Source organism: Solea solea, chromosome 5, assembly GCF_958295425.1.
Source record: "Solea solea chromosome 5, fSolSol10.1, whole genome shotgun sequence".
NCBI lineage: Eukaryota > Metazoa > Chordata > Actinopteri > Pleuronectiformes > Soleidae > Solea > Solea solea.
In genome coordinates, this window is record NC_081138.1 from 27,608,302 (window position 1) to 27,632,606 (window position 24,305).

General features: G+C 39.0%; 1 protein-coding gene across 1 annotated transcript in view; it reads left to right on the forward strand.

Moving 5' to 3' along the window:
• homer2 (homer scaffold protein 2) overlaps positions 1 to 24,305 on the forward strand; it is a 40,240-nt gene that overhangs the window by 1,394 nt on the left and 14,541 nt on the right. The window contains exons 2-6 of the mRNA XM_058628669.1: positions 10,790 to 10,946; positions 19,090 to 19,221; positions 19,636 to 19,728; positions 20,612 to 20,751; positions 22,646 to 22,802. Of these exons, the coding sequence (XP_058484652.1) occupies positions 10,790 to 10,946; positions 19,090 to 19,221; positions 19,636 to 19,728; positions 20,612 to 20,751; positions 22,646 to 22,802 (679 nt within the window). The remainder of the gene's footprint in view (positions 1 to 10,789; positions 10,947 to 19,089; positions 19,222 to 19,635; positions 19,729 to 20,611; positions 20,752 to 22,645; positions 22,803 to 24,305) is intronic.

The window sequence follows — 24,305 nt, forward strand, 5'->3', positions numbered from 1 at the left end:
GTGTGGTATGACACGTTCTAAAATAGGTTATTATTTATTTGTGTCGCGTTGGCAGACTTTATGGCGTATTCTCATTTGTCTTTATGAATATGGCCTTGAGAGGGTTATGGTATGAAGGTGTCAGTCAACAACGCTTACTGATAAGAAGAGACGGTGCTTGTAATGTGTGTATTTTAGTGTGGTGTGTGTGCTGCCTACAAGGCAGGAGGTAGTGGTGTGTACTCCCACAGTTGTTTACAGGGTGCAGAATGTTATTTTGCCTGCATAATCTATGGTGTGAATGTTGATTCTGTGGCTCAGCACCACATGCAATCACGAGTTTCTACAAATGTGTCTGCGTTTTCTCTCTAAAGTTCCTGTTTGTGTGACTTTTATTTGACTTGGAAATCACAGCGGTAACAGCTCAGTGTAAATAAATTCTTACAAAATCTAAATATGTATGTAATCCTTATGAAGGGTTATACATTTGTGAAAGCAATATAGAGCTGAGTGTGAATAATAACCTGCTTAATGTTCAGATTAGGGAGAAACTGCCATAGTGTCTGTTTTCCCTGAGCAGACATGTTTTCTCCTTTTGCAATATATTGTGTAACAAACCCGTCTGACAGTCCTGACAGCTCCTCAAGAGTTTGGCGTGGTCACCTAGCAGGTTTATAACTGTCAGTAGTGTTTCATTAGAAGTGGCTGGTAGACGAACAGCAGCATGGCAACTGTATTCCAATTAAACACAGCAGGTCACACCTATGCAGTGAGTTCATAGTTTCAGTCAGTGACAAACACCTGGTTAGGTGATTTTGATTGTGATGAAATCTTCACACTGGTTGATTGTCTGACCAACAATCCAAAACTCAAAGATGATGAACTGTTGTGTTGTAGAATCCAACGCATAATCACAGCGGACAAACTGGAACCAGTCACAATTAAATATTTAAGATTAAATATATGACTTAAATAGTTGTTAGTTATTAAATTGTTGTGACAAATGTTTTACCTTTAGCTTTGATTGAACCAACAGGTTATGCTTGATAAAGTTTTTACAGAAACAAATAAATTAAGAGCGAGTTCACTCACACTCATGCTCCGATGTATAATGTAAACAGAGTCATTATTATATATAATTCTGATGATATATGTCTTGTCCTTAGTGACTAGCCAGGCAGATGAGTGTGTGTCTGACTGTATGTGACTTTATAGTGGAAAATATAGATTGTTTTTCGTCGGCGGATTTGTGGGTCGCTTTGTCCCTAAAGCACTTGGCTACTAAATAGGGTTATAGATTAACTACACGTCACTGGATTGACCTCCATTCATTTGGACAGCCTTAACAAAGCCTTATCTCTAACCACAACTAGCTAATGTCTACCCCTAACCTTAACCTAAATCAAATCAAACCAGTTCCTCAGAAATTAGGTTCTGCCTCTCTAGGACCAGGTTTTGGTCCTTGCTGGGCCTGTGTGAGTAAGTACTATTCTCACACACACACACACACACACACACACAAAAGTCTACTTAACTATCACCTGCTGTCACTTTCCTATCATATCTCTGATCATGTGATCTATCAGTGCCCTTTTATCCTTGACACTATGCACCATGTCATTTACGCACGATTTTTAACTTCCAATCCTGTACATATTTGTCCATGTTATTATAACGTTGTACGTGTGCCTGGTAAATCAAACATCTATTTCAAGATTTCTGAATTTAACGAGCTTCTGATTATAACTGTAGCAAAGAAAAGTGATGGTAATTGTAGTTTTATGTACAGTTTCACAACTGAAGTGCTGCATCTCCAAAATAAAGCTCAGATTGCCCTGAAAGCCCCGTCTCACAGACACAGCAATGCAATCAGCATACTACTATTTAAAGTAAGCCATGCTGGGAGAAGCCCTAATACATGAATAGATGATAATCTCCTGGTTAGGCAGAGAGTGACGGCTAAAGGCTTAATGCTCATTGATTAGGTTGTGTGACATGTAACATCCGTGAGTCTCTTGGCTGCCAAGGATGTGTACTGTGGAAGTGATCTGATCTGAAGTGATCTAAGCCTAATCATGCAGCTATAGATCAGAGTGGAAGGTAGCGGTGTTGTAGTAGAGCAGTAGAAGCAGGTCTCACTCTTAAAGAATAATGTATAAATGAAAGGGGACAGACTCATGGCGGATTGGACGTCTCCATACCAGATGGTTGAGGCCTAGGAGGCCATCTGCTGCCATGCTGTGCTTCTGAGGTGACTTCCTCACTTCCTTTTTCCTCTGAGCTTTCAGATTAAGCTGGGCACAATATATCCTATCACCTCTGTGTGATGGATGAGGACCTGATGTAGCTGCTGGTTTCACTCTGGCCCGCTGCCTTTGTTGCACAGGATATAGTAGCTTTGGCCCGTTTTAATGAGCTGTACTGGCATCAAGCACTGTGCACTGTAAACTGCCAAAACACTGAGGTAATATTAAGGTCATCTTCAGTAATGGCAGTTAAAGCAGACACAAATCAAACATATAAAACAATATAATTTGAAACAAAAACTGGTAATATTAATAGGCATTCTGTTACCCAATCAGCTGACTGGGCAGAGCCAGTGTAACCGTACTGTACTGTTTGCCTCTGGTACCCCAATGGAAGTGTACCAAAGAATGGATGGGCCGGTTAAAAATATGTAAATAAGTACCGTACCAAAACTGAATTGTTCCACTTATTTGAGAGTCCAGGTTTTTGCAAGCTGGCAAATATGTTGTTCCATTTCTGACCTCTAAATATCATTAGTAGAGCAGTTTATATATTGCAATAGAAGCCCAGGTGATATTGTAGTAATCCCACAGAGTTTTCCCCCTCCTGCCAACTATGTTCATTCACACAGACAAATTACCACTCTCTCTAATAAGGCAGCTCTGCTCTGCAGGTTAGATACAAAAATGAGCATTCACCTGACTTCTGAACATTACCACCCTGGCTAATGAGCATCCACATTGTTAAATTCTGGTATTAATGTTCACAGAACAGAATTGTGCTTGGTAGTCACAACATATTTGTTTTCAGAATAACCAGATTGGTTCACCTTGTGACTAAAAAGATATGAGTTTTTCCATGTTTCCACAGAGAAGCCAATGGTAACTTGTTGTGTTGTTGGCACCAACTTGAAAAGTAAGGACAGGTGGTTGGAGAAAAGTGAATAAACTTTCTCACTAGACATCTATTAACTTATGCAAGTAGAGCTGGATTAGGCCAAAAAACCCACAAGTTTTAAATCAGCCAATTGATCAAGCATCACGATAAAATGTCAGACAGTTGAAGATTGACTTTTGTATAACAAACACTTGTTAAAAACACAAACATTTCACTAATCTGAAGCGAAACATTCCTAGCACGTTTGTGTTGCATCTCATAGTGTTTGCATGGTGCATTAACATAATATTGACATACACTGAACCAATATATTGAACCCTAACTTTGACACATGAATGCAAACCTTATACCAGTCGATATTGATGCTCTATGCAGGATTAGGGTTAGTGTTTTGCATACACAGTGTAGCATCACTGATGAAAATTGAACAGTACTATGTGTACAACTGACTTATTAACAAATACAACAGAAGTACAATTAACAGTTAAAATATTAGTGTGTTTTAATTATTTACAGCCATCTTAGAAAATTATGTTGAGGCTTGTGATGTGACTTTCCGAGTAGGAAATCTGACTTGAGGGGGGCGTTCTCGGAAATTCCGACCTCCTACTCCAACTGGAACACACCATTAATTTAAATAATAATTGTAGCCCAGTGGTTGTTCTGCTTTGATGAAAACCTGACATTCTCAATCTGACACAAGTCGGTTATGTAATGTGTGCATTGCCTGCACATTAGGCACTCCACAAGGCTAACACTCCCAAAGCTGCATCTTTTGTGAAGGCATCTGGCAGTTTTTCACCTATGCATGAACAGGCCAGTGACCCAGTGTTGTCCTCTTGGCAGAGAGATGCTGCCTCACCTCATCTAAAAAAAAAAAAAGATCCAATTATAGTGTAACTGGCCCATTCGTATCACTGTGCCTGTGGCTCTGCACCCAGCTGTACCTGCATATGCAGTTGATGGGCTTATTTGTCCCCTGCTCATTTTTCACTCCAAATATGGTATAAAAACCCAGACTTTGTGTGTTGATGATATCTCTCTGCTGTCCCATTTAGAGGGGGACATGACACCACTGTGGAAACAATGAAAAAACAAGATTGTGCAACAGAAAGTTGCCAGTTTGTATAAAAAAGAAATACACTAAGGTACTTAAGCATAGGTTTGCTTGCATGTATTATATTTTCTAGCTGTACTGCGTATGTAACAGCACATGGTTGTGTAGGAGCTGGTAAAGTCACATTATGTTCTCATGCATGTCGGAAGATGAGGAATGTTGGTGATTTCTGTGAAACGGACAACAAAAACAGTTTGAGTTTTGACATTAAAGGTTTGACCTTGAATTCCAGACTTGCTCTTTGATATCCCAACCACTGCCACAAGGTAGATAACTGACTAGTGAGAGCAATGCGGCTGGAGAGGAGAGGAATGTGGAAAGGGCTGTTTTTTTTTCCACTTGCTTTATACACATACCTATATGCTGCAGGTGTAGCAGAATACGGATACAACGTGACAGCAAGCCCTTGCATTAAAAATCACTATCCACACATGCTGTTAATGACACATGCTACCAGCTGTTCGTCGTGGTGTTGTCAGTCATCTTGAAACATCTTCTTTACGCAGCAGGGTATTCCCTCTCTTGGCAAACTTCAGACTCGGCGGTGAAATAAATCATAGATAATGACCAGCCAGACATTTTAAAGGATTAGTAACACATTAATCACAATATTGCTACTCTATATTCCTCTGAGGTCCAGCAGTTGTTGTCGGTAGTGTTTTGCTTTGTACTAAAATCTAGATGTGTTTGTGATGCATATTCCACAACACAAATGCTGAGTCGTGAGCGTGTATGGCCCTGAAGTGGACGTGTAGGTGTGCGTAGGCACAGTGAAGACAAACTCAAACCTGCTCCCCCACACAGAAACGCACACCTGTTAATAATTTAAAGCACCACATGGGGACAGAGTGGACCCAACAGTGAGTGGTACAAAGAACTCACTTCAGAGGACCCAAATATCTCCTCGCTTGTTTATTTTAAATCCACTAAAACCAATCAACCTAATGTTTCCTTTATCTCAGAAAAGCAGATCAGCGTAGTGTGAGTGCATCTGTGTGTTCAGCAGTGGCCTCCCTCTGCCAGTATGTGCTGGCTCCAGACACTGCCACTGCAGAGGTCAGCATGTGTGTTAATGTGCATGTACAGTATGTGAAGCGACAACAGTGATCTGTGTAATGGGTTTTGTTGTTCCCAAAGCAGATGAAGACTGAGATTAGCCTTAGAATGGTACAGTGAATTTATTAGGCTTTCATTTCTGTGAGAAACATAATCCCAAAGGAGGTAAAAGCTTTATTAGCTCATGAATTTTTGCTCCCTACTGCAAGCCTGTCTCTCCAACATTATTTTAACTGGGACCTCATAGTGCTTTACTGTAATACTGAACTGACTGTTGTGTGACAACTCTTTTTTGTAAAACACTGTTAAGCATAAGAGCACCAGTGGCACCATCTGTACCAGGATCATAAAACCTCTCGTCTTGCTATATGGAGATGTTTCTGCTAGTTGTACAAGACATTTAATTTTACTGAGTTGTTGGGAATATGCCCTCAGAAGTTTGAATCTTGGCTTATTGTGCTAAGCACATTCATGTTTGCATGGATGATTTCTTGCTCTTGTGCAGTGTTTCCCAAACTTTCTAGATGAGGACCCACTTTTTTTATAGATGGGGAAACTATTTTGTGACCTAAATCACAATAGAAATCATGACAAGAGAAGATTTGTACTGAATTTACACCCATATAGGTAGCTCCAATATCATTTTGAATATGTAAATGAATAATATCCAACATACATTTGGTAAATAAGTTCAAACTTTCAAACATGCTTGTTAAATACAGAAACAGAGTTTGCAAAGTATAAAAACTATATTATGATATACATTGTTACTGAATTAAAACCCAGCCCAATCTACCACTGAATAAGCAGCTTATCTACCTTTTCTACTTAAGGTTTATTAAATAATGCATGCATAATGTGAAGTTGTGAACCATTTATCAGACATCTCTATTAAAATTGCTGGTTTACCTATTCGAAATAATAGTCGTGTGCAATATGAATCCTGTCCTGATTCATATTGAGAATTGGGTCGTGATAGTTAGTCATCTTTAAAAAAAAGTGGGTCCTTTTTTATACAAAAAGTTCTGCTCTAGAAAATTGGCTGTATGTGCTGATATCTAGCTCAACACTATTGAACCAACTTAAGACTTTTTCTTTTTAACTTTCAAACCTGTCATTTCGCGACAGTAAATGTCAACCCAGGCTAAGAAGGGGAAGCAAATGTAGAAAAAGAAAGGATGCGGCTTTCACAAGGTGTGTAACAGAAAATGGATGTTGTAAGAATTTTGCTAAAGGCATCCCCCTCAGTGCATGTGAGAAATCTGTGTGGAAATAAACAATCTGTGAGTGAGCACTTGTTTCACTTGCACCTAATCTTAAGCATCGGAGACTTTGAGACTTTTAGAATGACCCTTGCAAAAATCCTACTTAGTATTAATGGCCAAAATGATGCTCCAAAGCAAAGTAAAAAAATGCACCTGAAGAGGATCTATTTGATCTAACTGATGTAACAAAGGCTAAGGTTATTTCTATATAATCTTTACCATAAGTAGATGGATGCACCCATTGATCCTTTCCATAACCAATTAATTAGTTGTTTGGTCCACACAATGTCAATTGGTGTTTCCCAAGCCTCAAATGATTTTGATTGTTATACTGAGCAAAGAAACCAGAACATATTTATATTTAAGAACCTGAACAATCAGGGACGTTGTATTCATTTTTAGTATTTATTATAATAAAGCTGACGATGAATTCAGTCATTGACTGACTGACCACTTTTGTCTGCAAACCTTATGAGGTTAGATTAACTAGAGTCTCTAAATTGCCTGCAGGTGTGAATGTAGGTGTGAATGGCTGTTGGACCTGCAGATAGTCTGAGGTAAAAACCAATAAAAGCTTAATTTCAGAGAGTAGAAGATAAGAGAAACTTGGACAGAACAACAAAGCTGATGCGTCAACATTTTCAAGTAAATTGGTTAAGGCCAAGCCGAACCAAGCAGTGAGACTTTGCCCTGACCAAATCACTCATTCATTCACATTCTTGATGATTAGTAGAAAGTACTCGACATCCTTTTTCTGGTTATTCTTTATCTACATTCATAATGAAGGCATCCTCTTATCCCTTTCATTCAGCCACTCCACATAATTGTTCCTCGCTCTTCAAACTTTATAGAAGAGCAGGGCAACCACTTACTTGCCTTTTGAAACTAAACCTTCCTGTTGGTGATTGAAACCTGCTGGGTCCAAACCTTTACTGTTGAGGCACTACAGTTAAAGGCAAGTGCAAATGTTTTGTTTTTTTCAGCAGTGGAGCACTGCCAGTGTTGGTGTGTGTACTGAGAATACAAGTTAACTACACATGTAGTTTTTGCGTGAAGCGAGCAGGACAGTCTACGCTCACATTACCCACATTATACAGTGTATTGCATCTGATTTTTCATGTGAATACTACAGAAATGCCGACTCTCCTCCATTGTTTGTTTGGCTTCTGGTGAAAGTCGATGACAATAATACTGTGCACAGGTGTATGGAGTTCTGGACGTCAAGTGACTCAGTTTGGTTACTCCGCCAGGGTGGTATGAAAAACTGTCAGAGCTGTCAGAGTTCACTGCGCACTTGAAATTCTCAGACATCAAGGAAAATATCTCTGAACCTGACAGAGTGAATATATCCAGCCCATATAATGCCCCTGCATGCTGTTGAATTGGCCAGAGTGGACATTATTCCAGACTTACATTGACCCAATGTCTTCGGTCAATTATCTGGTAAATTTTCTCTACACCATTACAGTTAATAACTGTTGGACTACACAAAACAGGCAGTATCTGTTGGATTTCCATCACTGTGTCGTCTTTAATGCTCGTTTCGAGTGTGTTTTGTGTCAGTGATCCACCTCCCTCATGATCTGTTGAAATGCCATTCTGTTTGCTTGTCCTCGACTGTTTTGACATTTCAGGATACAATGGCGATCCACCATCTTCACCTTTTTTATGGATAGAGCCAGTGAAGCAATAAGATGCCTGGCATATTGCATTGGTTTTATGCTGCTGGTGGACCTATGTGTTTTGATTCTGAGTATTGCATGACCAAATTCCGTGACCGGCATTGCGTGATGGCAGCTACTGGAACTCTACAGATAAAAAAGCTGCATGTATTTGCATATATCCAATCTAAGACCACATACTGATAACTAAAATTGGAATTGATGATCAGGTTTCTGTGTCACACTGGCTGAAAAAACACGAGTGACTTCAGCCTGGTAATGTGAATGTAGCCAAAAGTATGAAATGTGCAAGCAGATATTACATAAATAGTATTTGAACAAATTAATCTATCTGATGTTCAATACGTGTGTGTGTGTGTGTGTGTGTGTGTATATATATATATGCATGTTTTTAGGATTGGTTTTAGATAGCTTTCTAAAGAGATCTCTTTATCAATACATTACTGCCAATACCACCATGTTTGGCTATTGATGCATGGCAGTCTAGGTTCAATGAGTTACATCCTGCCCCAGCAGAAATCCCAAAACTGCAGATTAGACCGTGTTTTTCCTTTTGACTCCTCAGGTTTTTTGAGTCCACTGCAGCCTCAGAGCTGACAGCAGTGAAACTTGATGTCATCCTCTGCTGTTTTAGCCTATCTAACTCAAACTTCAATATATGTACTGCATTCCAAGTTGCTTTACTGCTCCCCATAGCTACTGTCCCTGTTTCAATGTTTATGTTAAGATCTGGATCTGGACAAGTGTGTTTTGTACGTGCATACTCTCAATGGTATGTTAATTCTTTGTTTTGTACATGCATTCTTAAGGTTTCTTACTTGGCAAAAGTGATCTGCTCTTGCACTCTGTTGTACTCTCAACTCTTCCCCTGTCTGCTCGCTCGGCCCAGCACTGACTGTCCCTGTAATCACATCACTAGATGGACCAGCTACAGGCTGTACTGTGTGAACTCTGTAAAAAATATTGACTAAAATCAAGAGAAGGTGCCGGTCTATCAAAATGGATTAGTATTTGCTCAGTCGAGCCACCTATACAACATTCTTTATCAACAAAACAAAGTATGCACGTACAAACGTATTTGCTAAACAATGTGGCACAAAGGTGACTGCATAGTATCAGCATGACTTTAGGCTCTCCACTGTTGCCAGTTTGCAGATATTCCTAATAAAGTGCTTGGTGAAGGTATTTCACAATCACTGTCTATTGACAGTACTTGTTTGTAAGGATGCCACTAAGATTAGAAGCATTGTCTGCACTGTATTCGTCAGCCCAATCCTCCTCTTTTTATCCCCATGATGATGCTCTTCTGAATCATACAGGCTGCTCATAGCTGGTAGAGGCACTTTGCTTCACCCTCTCCAAGAGACATGGTCTAATTTGGAACTTTTGCCCATCACTGTCTTCATTGTTGAGCTGTTTTTATAGCCACTTCTATTTTGGGCTTAGCTCAATTTTGTTAAAATACCCAGAATTTTAGTTGAAACCATCCCCTAGATAGAAGGATTTCAAAACAATTTGCATTTACCAAGATGATGCAACAGTGAGACAACCATGAAATCCTACCACTGTCATGATGAATGAAAGTCATGTTAACGTGAAGATTCCCAGTACAGTTGCATTTCCCTCTGTAAAGATGACTGAGGCTCCCTGTTAGAATGTTAGAATGTAGAATAGTGTAGGCAAAGACAAAAACTCTTTGATCAGAAAGTTAGTGTGTTGTGACAAAGTGTAGGTGCAAAAAGCTGCAGCTTCAGCCTACACCTTTTCAAACAAGCACAAATCATCAACAATGAATATGTGCACAAAACTACATCTTCACTGCTGATGATTGTGTTTGTTTATCCTTTTTCTATAATACAGCAGATCTCTGCTGTTTTGTCTCTACCTAAATTTTGGACCAAAATACTGTATAATGCAGTATTTAATTCTTAATTATGGTTTTACTGGTATGAAATATTTTAAACCAGTCCACAGATGGACACATGTTTTTTTTTTTTATATACAGTGTTTGTCAGGAAACTCTGTCTACATGTTCATGTCTTCACTCCACTGACAAAAACTTGAATTTGAAGATCATGTTTTTTTTTGTTATTATTCTTTTTTATTTTGCTCCGAGGAGGCAGTGAGTCTTGTTTGATTTATGTTATTGTCAGTGTTTGGTGCTCAGGGGAAATCTTCCATCAAACAACAGATACATAGAATTGTCTCACACAAACAAGAGATACATGTTACTGTCACCTATGAGAAGACAGAGAGGGCGTTGATGTGCTAATAGCTTTGGGTTGCTGTGAGGGTTTATGGTTTGTGTTATTTTATCAAGTGTTGTCCATGCTGAGACTCTAAGGACCCAGATTCTTTGAAGACACACCAGCTGTAATGTGATAAAGGGGCATTAAGAACATGGTATGCACTTAAAGTGTGAACATCATGGACGTAAATTGTGGAACGTGGCTGATTGATCCGTTGCTTTAATATCACATATCGCGCCTCTTAACCTGCATTCCTCCTCCTCATTCTGTCTCTCTCGTTTGTCCTCTGCTCTCCAGGGAACAGCCGATCTACACCACCAGGGCCCATGTCTTCCAGATCGACCCAACTACCAAGAAGAACTGGGTTCCTGCCAGCAAGCAGGCCGTCACTGTCTCCTATTTTTATGACAGCACACGCAACAGCTATCGCATTATCAGCGTGGATGGATCCAAGGTATGTGTGTCTGAGAAGGCTACTGTTTCAAAAGCAGGTGACTGGAATCGTTCAGCGGCTCTCACGAGATGTAGGATCTCTCAAAAAGTTCTCAATTTGCTGCTCTTGCCACATTAACCTAACAAAAACCCCAAAACATTTTTGTTTTACTGAATGAATCATTAAAACCAACACATTTTCACATTTGAAAATCTAATCTAAATCTAGAATCATTGTCAATTTATCTTTGATTGATTAATCAACTTTTAGTTTCAACGACGATTAATTCAATTGACCTTTCGACCTTTCTTGCACCAACACAGACAATTTAACCCTAACCCAATTATTAGTAGATTACTAGTGGCCAAAGTAAGACATTTGTTCAGGTTGAGAAAACACTGATCAACATTTTTTTATTGACCAAGCATTTATTTGATTAATCAAATAAATAATCAAAAGTAGGGCTGAAACAATTACGCAATTATTTTTTGCAGCAATTACAACATTCTTTCTGATTTTTCAGCTTGTCAAATGTGAATATTTTCTGGTTTCCATATAAAGAAAATAATCCACAGTTTAATCGTTTATGAAAAAAATTGTTAGTTGTAGCCCTAATCAAAAGATGAATTGATATTAAATGATCATTAATTGCTGTCCTACATACATCCACTCAATGCATCAACAAACAACTCAAGCCATATAAATAACAGACAAGTGTCAGAATTATTTGTGTACATCCTGGCAAAGCGTCTTGAGTACAGCAGCCACTTTGACATGAGATAGTAAGTCAACACTTGCTTTACTGTTGACAAAATGAGTTCGTTCTTTGTGCAGACCTTTAATTTATGTGATGAAGTGACACCTGTGTTGAGCTCATATTTCATGTCAAAATGGCTGCTGTGAAAAAGGTCTATTGGTCCCCTTTAAAACGGATGTGTTGGTTTCAAGGTCTTATAAATGTACGAGTTTCATCAACAACCCCTCTAACAAATTAACAAGATGCCTGTCGAGTTCCTGTTATAATCATTATCTGTAATTTGCTCTCATCAACAAACAGTTGACAGTTATCACACATCAAGGACTATAGAGCTTGTGCTGGTCCCTGAGGATCAGCATTCACTCTCAGTCAAATCTAATAGATTTCATTTGAGTTGTTTTTCACCTGAGTGTGTTATGGAATGATGAATAGCTTCAGTGTAGAATATGTAGTGTTTGTGAACACTGTCAAGTAAAAATCAGCAGATTTTTCCGAGGTGATTTTGAGTTGTCAGGAAAACAGCATGAGGTTAAGTTTAAATCATGCATGTGATAATGGAAACCACACGAAATATGCCGATATATGCCGTACCTGACATCTTCTTCCTCTGCTAACTATAAGAGTAGATTATGTGTTTCCATGGCGATCAGAGTCTCTTTGTCTGTGTGAAAACTGTGGGAGAGTTATGATGGTGGTATCCCTCTGCTGGCAGGCAATCACCTCTCCACACTCTCAAATCAGATTTACCTGCAGAGACTCCTCAGAGGGTGAGCAGGTTGGCATTTGCTTTTGTCCTCATGTTTGGTCATTTTATTCCACACTCTGTTTAAGTGCTATGATTACCAACACGGCTGCTGTGGTGGGTATTAACTCAATAGAGATACTGTCCTGACTGTGCATGCACCATGTTTGCCTTACAAACATTTTCTGCTGCTGTTAGAAAGTCCATCCCTCCATCTTTGGGGGTTGCCAATCCCAGCTGACATAGGTACACCCTGGATAGGTCGCCAGTCCATCACAGGGCCACATAGAAACAATCTTGTAGGGATGATGTGAAAGTGAAAAATCAGTGCTAACCCAATGTGTGTTTGAATAGACAAAATTGGCAACGTTTTGTTGGCCTCACAATGCAAAAAGCCTGCTTGATTGTTGGCACTGTAAAAGCCGTACACACACATACGCGAGGGAGGTGCAGCTAAAATTCTTCAACTGTTGTCAAACTGCATTTTTTGGTGCTTCCCTTTTGCTTGTGCTGCGTATGGCAGACGTTGAGCAGGATGACGGGCGGCCATTAATATCACGCTATGCAAATATACCAATACAAGCGCTAGCCATTCATATCAAGTTTATGCATTAAAGCAGTGGTTCCTAACCCTTTTCCTTTAAAGTCGCCCAACCTGAACGCCTGTCTACACACACACACCAAAAGATCCAAGATTTGATCTTAGAAAACTACAAAGCTTTGCTCTCCTGTTCACGTTGAGTCAAGATCGGTTAGCTTCAAAACATCTCTCATCCCACAACTACAAGGCAGAGATACTAGACTCTAATCTGTTATGTCACCAAGCAGCACTTATAGAGCTGACAGTAAAGGCATGTTTTCTCTTTCAATTCCCCTATCAAAAAAAAAATCTGTTTTCTTTATTAGATATGAGATTGGAAATCTACTTCCAGTCATTTCTGTTTTATGGTGTTGTCACTGTCAAGGCCAGGATTCCTCCCTCTGCTGTTCTCCTGTCTCTTTACTCTCTGGCAACCTTGAGACAGTATTTGTCATTAAATCTCTGCAGACAGCATCTACACTGAGATATGATGATTAAAAAAATGTTTGATATATTTTAAAAATGTTTAAAGACATGAAAGACAGAAAAGTGAGGAAAAGTAACAAATAACATGTTAACTAGGGCTGCAAGCATCACTGGATGCAGCAACCGCAACCAACGTGAATCATTTTTAAATGTTGTAAAGTTCTTACAAACACCACAAAACTGCTGTAACTGTAACAGCTGAGTCATCTGTCACAATTCATTTCACTACATCCATGGCCTTTAAAATATGTAGATTTTCACAACCCCTGACACATTTAGAGAGATAAGTGAGTTATGTTAAGGGGGCAAGCAAGTAATTCATTTGGAGATAAACGTGATAACGTGAAACGAGCTAAAGAAAAAAATAATCAGAACTTCAGTTTCAATCGGGTCCTTGCACCTCTTTCTTTGCTTGGGTGCTAAATATAGTTTGTAGTTTGTACACTGGCTGTGGGAGATGTCTAGGAGAATAGGTCTGTGTCTAGGAGTCTGTGCTGCTGTGCACACTAACTATGATATTACTGTCAGTTTATATTCATCAGTCTGGTGGCTGGGTGAATCGCTGATGGTGACACAATTAGTAGAGGAGCACATCAGCACTTTTGACTCTTGCTCTTTCTCAACAGTGTGAACCAAGCGTGATAACTTTTTCATCTAACGTGAAATGATTGAAGAAAATCCTATTTTCTCTTCTTTTGTTTTTAATATTTTTAAAAAATGATTAGCCTCATATGTCTCTTATCCGTCACAGCCATCGTTATTATCACCTTGTTGTGCTATAAACTTGCTGCTGCACCTTTGTACCCAAATGTTACCTTGCTTATGTGTCACACAGTTTTGTTGCCATTATGGAAGTTCGTCTACTGGGGGACATGTATGCTTTGCTGTTCACCTTGTGTTGTTTTTTGGGTGAATTAATAAAACAAAGCTAAGTTGAGTACTTTATTGTATACTCAGCTGTCATGATGAGTGAATGCACTGGGTTGATACAGGTCCCAAAACAATTATTTATATGGATTATGGTGTATTCACTCCAAAGCTGCTGTGAGCTACTGTGAAACTCCAATATGAGGAAAATATAGAGAACAGCACATTCAGCACTGCAATGCTGCATTGTACTATTTGGCCAGGGGAAAAAACAGACTGTTACAATGATAAACAAACAAACATGATCTGTGTTTACTTTATCAACCTCCGTCTTAAAAAAGACTAGTAAACTGTCAAGACTTGGCTTTATCTATTTTCTTTATATGACAATACACCTTTCAAATACTCTGCATTACAATCAGTTTTTCAGTCTTTTGCTTGAATTGTAGTTTAGCAGCATTATTTATAAAGTATAAAGGAAGGCACAGCAAATCCTCTCTGAACTCCACTCCAGATACAGACATTATAAGCTCCTGACATCCAAAGGTACAGCAAGATGCACCTAAAGAAGCAACTGTAACCCTCTTATATAACGTGTTAAAAGTACAATTGCTGCATTTGTTTTACCTGCACTTTAATGTAAAATGTATTTACAAGATATTCTTGTTTTTTGGCTCCCTAAAAACAAAGACATGTTACGTTTTGTCAGAAGCTGCTGCTTTCTTCCAGCTTTGCCAAAATCCACCGGCATTTGCTGCTGTTTGACAAGTGACCACAGCTCTCCCCATCCCCTAAACGCTTCCCCCATGTTCGGCCTCTAATTGTGCTTAACTATCTCTGTGGATTCAGCACACTTTATCTGCAGACACGTAATCAGCTGGGGAACAAGTTTCTAAGTGACCGTCGGGGCTGTTGGCCAGGAGGGATTCATGCTGCACCTCCTGTGCCACTTGATCCTCAGCTCCAGCTCACCACCACCCGCACAGCTGCCAACGTCACTCTGCTCGCCACCCCCCACTGTCACACCCTCCCACTCTCTCTGAGTCATACACTAATGTCTCCCAGCACACACGGTCACAGAGATGAGGGCAACCTGATAATATTAATTTACAGACCATTACCTTTGTTGACACCTGTTCCTTCCCACGTCTCTCTAATAATACATGATCAGTAATGCCGAGTGATGTAGTTGTACAGTATTGATATTGATTCACTGTCTTGATTAAGCAGCAGCAATTTAAAGCTGCAATTGCAGAATTGTTGTCAGTCTTGCATGAATATTGTTTCAGCACTGGCCTAATTTGTCCAGTGATCAGTAAACCTACATCCTATCTTTCGCCTAACACTTTGTCTCTCAGTGTCAGTTACATATTCACTCAACTGCTCAAGGTGAGACATGCAAGAATTCTTCAGGCTTTGCTTTGGTTCCTATCTGGGGAAAATAGGTCACCTTTGTTTTGATGAAGCCCCTGAACAATGATATTTTTTTAAATGGAATGCAGAGACTTTGGTTAACTGCCACTCTCCAAATAAACCCTAGATGCAGGAATTCAGCCCAATGAGTGTGTTGCTGTAATCTTTGCAACAATACAGGTCTTTTTTCTTTTGTCTGTTCATTGATATCCCTTTAGGGGCCATTAGCAGTCTTCTGAATGAGACACAAATGTCTAAGAGTGTCTTGATTGCATACTTATCTGCTGATTTGTTTAGCACACTCTCTGCTTTTTCTGCGTTTGTGTCCAGTGATAATGCAGTGCAAAGTGCAAGTGAATGGGAAGATGGGAGAGGGAGACGTGGGGGTGTAGAGAAGGACGCAAGTCTGTCATCAATTTGAATTCTTGAATTCTGTGTTCGGAGCCATGTTGCTATGAAACAAAGGCTGCACTGTTATTAAACTGTCTTCTGTTGTTCTTGATTGTTGGCAATTTGCATGTGCTGTTCAAGCTCTCATATCTTGGTAGTATGGCTGGAGTTTGTGTACATGTGCAGTTGTAGCAGCTTGTGTTTACATGCATATGTAGTTGCTCTTTTAGGATTAGACACAGCACTTTAAAATTGATTGGTTTTTACTGACGCCATCGAATGCACAAGGCACAAATTTAGACTACAGCAAATGTTTTCTGACAGCTGATTGACTGCATAGCTACAACAGGTGAATGTTCTGTAAACAGGAGACTGTAATTTGATTACTAAGAGGTCAATGGGTCAGTGGTCAACGCCACATAGTCTGAATGCCAGATTTTTTTTTTTCTTAAAATATATCTTTTGCAATTGGTTAAGAAAAATTATGACCAAAAACAAACATCAAATTCATTTAGGCTTGGCAATAAACTCTTTTGATATACTATAAAAGTAGTTTGATCTCAGTTCAGTTAAACATTTCTATTGTGATTACATTTTTTGCAGTAAAAAATACTGCATACCCATGTCCTGCCACCCTATGGTTTTATGGGGAGGGGAAACTTGTTTTGACCTACACTACTTTGATATGATCTCTAGTAAATCTTATTTTATTTGCACCTCAAACCCATATTATTTTTACATTTTGTTTTTCACTTGCTGTTTAGACTGAGTTAGGCAGGTTATGTGTATATGTAATATACATCAATATATTTTCACATATTACAGGGTCCTTAAAATCCTTGAAAGTTTGTGTATTTGGAAAAAAAAATGTCAAGGCCCTTTGAAAAGTCCTTGAATTTGATGTCAACCAAGGTTTGGGAACCTTGATATTAGTTAAGTATATTTCAAATTAGCCTTAAGAGTATGTTTCTCCTGTTTGGCCCTACAGGCTACATTTTTGTTGACTATCGGGTCTGTAATGGTGCCTTGAATCGTCGGCTTCCACCATTACCTTTATCTGTGAAGTGGTTTAACAACAAACAACAGTGTTTATAGCAGAACGTCATGTTTAGCATTCAGCTGTCCATACAGCAACAGCATTGGCTGCATGGGGAGAGTGAAACCATAATCCAGGCCAGAAACTTGACTCCAACCAAGGATGCCCTCGCACAAACCAGCAGAATGTTAACTTGGTCGAGGTTGTTGATATAACAAACGAGGTGAGGTAACTTATCCAGATTACAAAATACTATTTTGTTTCTGAGGGTTAGGGTAATTTTATTTTTGGAAACTAAATGTGGAAATAGCTTTCCTTGTCGGTCACTCTCTCTTTTTCTCGTTATAACTTCACTGGTTGAGGTGAATGCTCAGGTCACTGGGAAATGTCCTGAAGCCATGTTTTAAACTGGGGTAATTGATTTTGATGGTGGTTAAACCTTGGGTTTTACAGGGTTAAGCCCCTACCTCCCTACTTAACCTATTAAATGAGTTTGTTTTGGTTGGCGTTTCCTCTTTGTGGAGTTTTGGCTTCTAATTGGATTAAGCGGTGAAATACTGTTTATTCTACACTCTAGGTCACTGATCACTGTCAGAATATAGAGCAATTAACATGTATTTCACTGACAGCAGCTTCAATCATTTGTTTACTTTTAAAATAGAAGGTCTATTGCTGTTGAAGTTTTTTTTTGTTCAGACAGTTGCAGTGTATGATATTATGTAACATTTAATCTGATTGTAATGTGAAACATGCCTTTGTATATGACTGTTATGACATAGTTGTCAGTGTGGGCATCTTGAAACACATGGGCAGTGAGTTAAAGCTTTGCTTTGGTATCAGTGGAGCCACAATAGACGATTGTCCTTCACTGAATCAATAGGACTATTCATGATGTGAATGCAGCTGCTGGAGCTCCTTCTCTAATATATCTTTGGTGAATATGACTTGCAATTTAAACACAGTAGCAGATATGAACTGACAGTAGTATGCCACGTCATATGAAGTTGCTAAGACCTACACTCATCGTCACTGACCTATTTTTAGGTACACAGGAAACCCAATTAAGTAGCCGGAGTGGCACACAAAGTGGTCCTCTGCTGCTGTAGCTCTTCTACATACTTAAGTTGTAGAAAAGTGGCTATTTGAGTTAGTGTTGCATTACTATCCTCTCAAATCAGCATCAACAAGCCAAGAGAACAGCTGCTCACTGGATATTGTCTTTTTCTGGCCATTCTTTGTAAACCCTAGAGATGGTTATGTATAGCCGTGTTTCCATCGAGTAGAACAGTTCAGTTTGGTACAGTACGTGTTTCCATTAGGAATAGTACCAAAATAACCAGCCCCAACCATTCCATTTTTGGCATCCCTTGTGGTACCAGAGTACAATGGTACGGTCAGGTTGAAGTGAGACCGGCTGATTGGGCGGCAGAAAAACGTCATTCCCTTTTTTGGCTGTCTTTCTCTTCAATGCCAACAGTCTATTCTCATATGCATGTCCATTGTTGTCTGTTGTGACAATTTTGTTGTCATCGTTCGTTGTTAGGCAAAACGCAAGCCTGACAACAGGGCTTTACCATTCCAAACCATAATGTGGTGTACCAAACCCAACCATATTGGAATGAGAACACAGCATGTGAACATCCTAGTAGATCAACAGTTTCTGAAGTACTCAGTTGCCTGTCCAGTCACTTGTTGTACATGCCGACATGCTTTGGGTTGCTGCCACGTAATTGCCTGATTTAGTTATTTGTTTTAACGAGCAGTTGTAGGGGTGTACGTAAAAGAAGGGGGCCAGAATGCAGTTAACCTTTAAAACTATAATATAGCACATTTCCAGAACCATTTTCAGTAAGGCTCGAAACAAGTGATATTAATGAAGTTTCATCCTAACAGGTGATCATCAACAGCACCATCACACCCAACATGACGTTCACCAAGACATCGCAGAAGTTTGGTCAGTGGGCAGACAGCAGGGCCAACACTGTGTTTGGACTGGGCTTCGCTTCAGAGCAGCAACTGTCTAAGGTAATAGAGAGAGGGGAAACATTTCTGAAGCAACACAAACTCACAGTGACAAGCAACTTCAATTCAATTTTATTTGTATAGCGCCTGTACGTAGTAAGGCACTGTACATAGACAACATCAAGGAGAGCAGAGAAACCCAACAGTTCACACAATGAGCAAGCACTAAGCATCAGTGGATCATGTGCTTGTCCTAAAACTCAAGTGTGACAGTTAATAGATGGTTTTTAACATTGAACTTGGTGAACTGAAGCTATTGGAAAAGAATTCTCAAATCCTCACTATCATTACGGAGTCAATTATTTCTGTGATCACACAAATTGTTTTAAGAAGAGCCAAGCTGTGAATGACACATCAGCTTGTACTGTCAGCTTCTCATGACCACAGCTCGTTCACATCTCCTTTTAATATTTCCAGTTTGCTGAGAAGTTCCAGGAGGTGAAGGAAGCTGCCAAGCTAGCGAGGGACAAATCTCAGGAGAAGGTGGAGACACTGAGTAATCACTCCCAGGTAAATTACATCACTGTGCTGTCTAAGATTCTGATTGAGTACTTTTTTCCCTTCAGTGACTGTGGACGTCTACATAGAGCACTGCAGAAAAGAAGCAAGAAATTCACACGGTTCAGTTTAACCTCACTTCTCTTCACACGCATGAGATGATTCAAACACCCAGATTCTGTGTCTGTGAGACAGCTTCTGGTGAGACTGAGTCATTATGAGTGAGAGGTTGATAGTCATTCTTAGTCAATAGCTGCCTGGCAGGCACCACGGCAATCAATGACAAAGCAAATGAGAATAATAATATAACAATAATAAAAACAATTTTCTGCTAGCGAGTGAAACGATTTGATTTCCAGTCCTTGTGGTTTGGTAATTGTCTGTCAGGTCAGCTCTCTGCCTGCTCTGACTCCAGATGGCAGGAATCAGACTCACAGACGTGATCAATACTGGCAACAGTTTTTCTTCACTCCTCCACTGTCATCGCTGACGTGTCCAGATTTTTTTTACAGTGTTTCATTGAAAGAAGCACACGGCCTCTTTTCACACTGGGACACGTCAACACTTCTCTATTTTTGTTTAAAAACACATACATTCTCCTTCTGATGTGAGAGGAATGCCTGGGCTGCATTTTACTAGAGAAGATCAAAAAGGAAATGATCTAGTCATCAGCTGTGAACATAAAGCTTCTTTAGTATGGATGTGGATTACTTCTGAAACAGGGCTAAATGAGAATCTGCAAGCAGGTAGTTTTCACTTAAAGTTTGTTATTAAATGAACTACATTTAAATGAACTACTACACACTACTTCACTAAATGAAGTAGTGTGGATGTAGCCTTGGAAAGCTCAGAACCAACTTTGAGTCATAAGAAGTGTTCCATTGTCTCCTGCCAGGAGTCTGGACGTGACACGCCCTCCACCAATCAGGCATCCAGCATTAATGGCACAGACGATGAGAAAATCTCGCACGTCGGTCCAGAGGATGTTCAGCTGCAGACCGAGAACGAACAGCTCAAAAGTGCAGTAGAACTGAGGTAAGGCTTTTAATTTCATGAAAACACTGGGCAAAATAAAATGCACATGATGTTTGTGTTTTCCCTTTATTAATTTGGTACACCACTGCTGCCAGAACTTCACCCCATCTTTAATAACAGTGTGCCAATAATAATTATATTAAAATACAAAAGTCAAAATATAAAACGATGAGTTAATTTTTAACTGGTTTGACTTAAACAAATCTATTGTCAAATTCTTATGAAAACTGCTGGAAAAAAAACATCTAGAGGAAACACTGGATGTGTTAAATGGATAAACACAGAAAAATACCTAGATTTTGGGATGGATTATTTAAACGTACAACAAGTGGAGTAGATAAGCACTAAGTTTATGGCAAGTACTCAGTATATTACCAAGCATATCATTCATTGAGAGTTATCCAAATTGTACAAAAAAAGGCCTCTTGATCTCGCCAGAGCGGCTCTTCAGCTGTTTTTACATTTTGTTGTCTTGGCTCCATATTTTGCTCAAATGTTCTCCCACTTCATTTCAGTGTTGCTGTGAGGATCCAGATATCTTAGAAATCATTTAATCAAATGATTAAATGCTGCTCATCTCCACTATTTCAAAATGTGGCCTTTGTAGTCCATGAGCTGACAGTATTAATTAGTAATTGCATAAAGCACCAGATGTAATTCCAGATGGGATTTAAAATGAGCCCGGGGCATCGGAGCAGTATAAAACTGCCAGCAGTTAAGTTACCCAGATTTAGCACTGGATCACAAAAATGTTTTTATTTAATCCAGGCCAAAGACCAATTAGCAAAACTAGCAGATACATAAGTCTTAGGGTGCACAAGAAAATGTGAATTAATGAACATCTGCTTGGGTTTGTAACCCTTAGTTTTCCAAGTCTATTAGTTTTTGTAGCAGTTATTCCTTTTAATAAATAGATGTATCCTTTATTTTACATCAAAATTCCAGCACAGTATAATCTAATTTGGCATTAATTATATGTATTGCTGCTTAGTGCATTGCAGATGTGTATTTGTACACAGAGATATAAACGGTTCATTAGCATAGAGCTCACATTATTCGATTATTATATTTGACAATCGATTAATCGCTTAAAGTGTTTTTTTTTAAGAATTCAATCAAGTTTTAAGATTTCTTAGTGTCTTAAATGTCAATATTTTCTGGAAATCATTCAACATTTTTTGGTTTCATCATCATTTACATCATCATTTCCAGGTTTGAAAAACATTTTTTAATTCAACAACTAATTCATCGAGGAAATGATGAACAAATTATTCAATTAATTCAATGAAATTCAATCATTAGTTGCAGCTCTGTTCTCAAGATTTGTCTGTGAATATTACAGTTGTTTGGCCCGTCATCACTCCTCCTGCCTTTGACCGTTTTTATTCTCTTCACTCTGCATTTTGGATTTCCTTTTCCTTGAAATGTGTCAGAGCTGTGGTACTGTGGTGGTGAACTGCAGAATGCTACCGTGCAAGTCTGTCCACATTTGACAGAGTAGCACACTTAAACTCAGCCATGCATAAGGAAGGGGGCAGTGATGCATGCTAAATATACATCCAAACCTCTCCAGCCATATTGATATGACAGAAACAAACTCTGTGCTCTGACAGACCTTTGAGGCTTTGCCCACTTATTATTTTCACTTTTTTTTACTGTCTGAACACAGCTTGACAGTTTGATGTACATTTCATTTCATTAAATAGTTATGGAATATGTAGCATTATGTGTCATGTTTGTGAGCACAAGCTGCAGGCATTTCAGCACTAACCATCCTTTAATAACACTCCTTATGCATCTCTCTCTCTCTCTCTCTCTCTCTCTCTCTCTCTCTCTCTCTCTCTCTCTCTGTCTCTCTCTCTCTCTCTCTCTCTGTGTGTCTCCTGTCTGACAGCAACACCAACGCCAAAAAGTGGGAAACGGAGCTGCAGACTTTAAGAGAAAATAATGCCAGGCTGGTGGACGCACTCCAGGAGTCTTCATCTAATGTAGAGAGCTGGAAGAAACAACTCGGTGTCTGCAAGGCAGAAAGTGACACACTCAGGGAAAAGGTAAATCTACTGTTCATGTCCTCGGGGGGGAAGTTAAATGATGGACATGAAACCATTGATCCTGCTCTGTGAAAAGGTGACAGTTCAGAAAAACAGGTGCCTCTTTTATTTAAAAAAAACTAAAGAAAACTGCACCAGGCCTATACAATATTGTGAAAAGTAGTAAATATAGAGCTTGTTCATGTTTTTCCTGGCCAAGAACTTAGCATTAAAGTAGATATTTGTTTTTATTTCATCATTTTCTCTCAATATGACAGCATAGCAGGTAGTACAGTAAGTGTTTTAAATTAAATTATTATGTGATCAGTCAACGCAGCGTTCACATTGGCCTCTTAATTTATTATTTTCCGATCGTGGTCGATTTTCCTGAGTAATTTTCCAACTTATGTTAGCGTCTAATCTTTAAGCAGGATGACATTAACACTTTATGCTTAAATAATTAATTTGTTTATTTATGACAGCCATACCATGTTTATTATTATTAGTATTATTATTATTTATGAAGTGCGATGACAAAAGGTCGGTCGGTCAGTCGTTCTGTCTGTCTGTCTACACATTTTATCAGCTTGTGTTCGCCACACCGGATTCTTGGCTCCAAGTCTATAAAAATAGAATCGTTTTAATTTCATAATCAATGTGGGCTGTTACTGCAGCTGGACTGGAGATACTTGATAATAAAAATAATTTTTTGTGTAAGTGCAGCATGTGACAAAATACACTGGTATAACACCAAATGTAAAGTCTCTACACTGACGTTCTGTGTAAGTGCGCCAGAATCAATTTTTACGTTTCTTTTTTTTATATTCTTTATTATTATTTTTTTATCCTTTTATTGGTTTGTAAAGCTCCTCATGGTCTTGTTTCTTATGTTTTCTGATTTACTTTCAGCCTCTCAACCCCTCGAGCGACCACATATCTCCTGATAGTGGTCTTTTAATTAGTTGTGAAGTCGTAAGAAAAGGCCACATTGAGGCATCTTTTTGTTATCACTGCCCACATATGTGAAACAGCTTTTGACAAGTCAATCAGAGATGGCAGACTTCACCCCATTCACGCATCTGTCGACCTATATGTTTATGTGTAACAGACTCTGTGGCGCAACGGTAGTGTGTCTGACTCGAGATCAGAAGGTTGCATGTTCAAATCCATGTCAGAATTCTTGGGCACCGTACAAAAACGTGTGTCTATCAACAAGTTCTAGCAAGCCTCTGTCAGCCTCTGGTGCTCATATTGGCAATACTTTTTTGTAACATTTTGGACGACATACCAAACTATGACGTTTTGTCAAAATTTGGACAACATACTAACATATGACTTTTTTGGTCAGAATTTGGACGACATGCTAAAGTATGACTTTTTTGTCAAAATTTGGACCACATGCTATACTATGACTTTTTTGTCAAAATTTGGACCACATACTAACATATGACTTTTTTGGTCAGAATTTGGACGACATGCTAAAGTATGACTTTTTTGTCAAAATTTGGACCACATGCTATACTA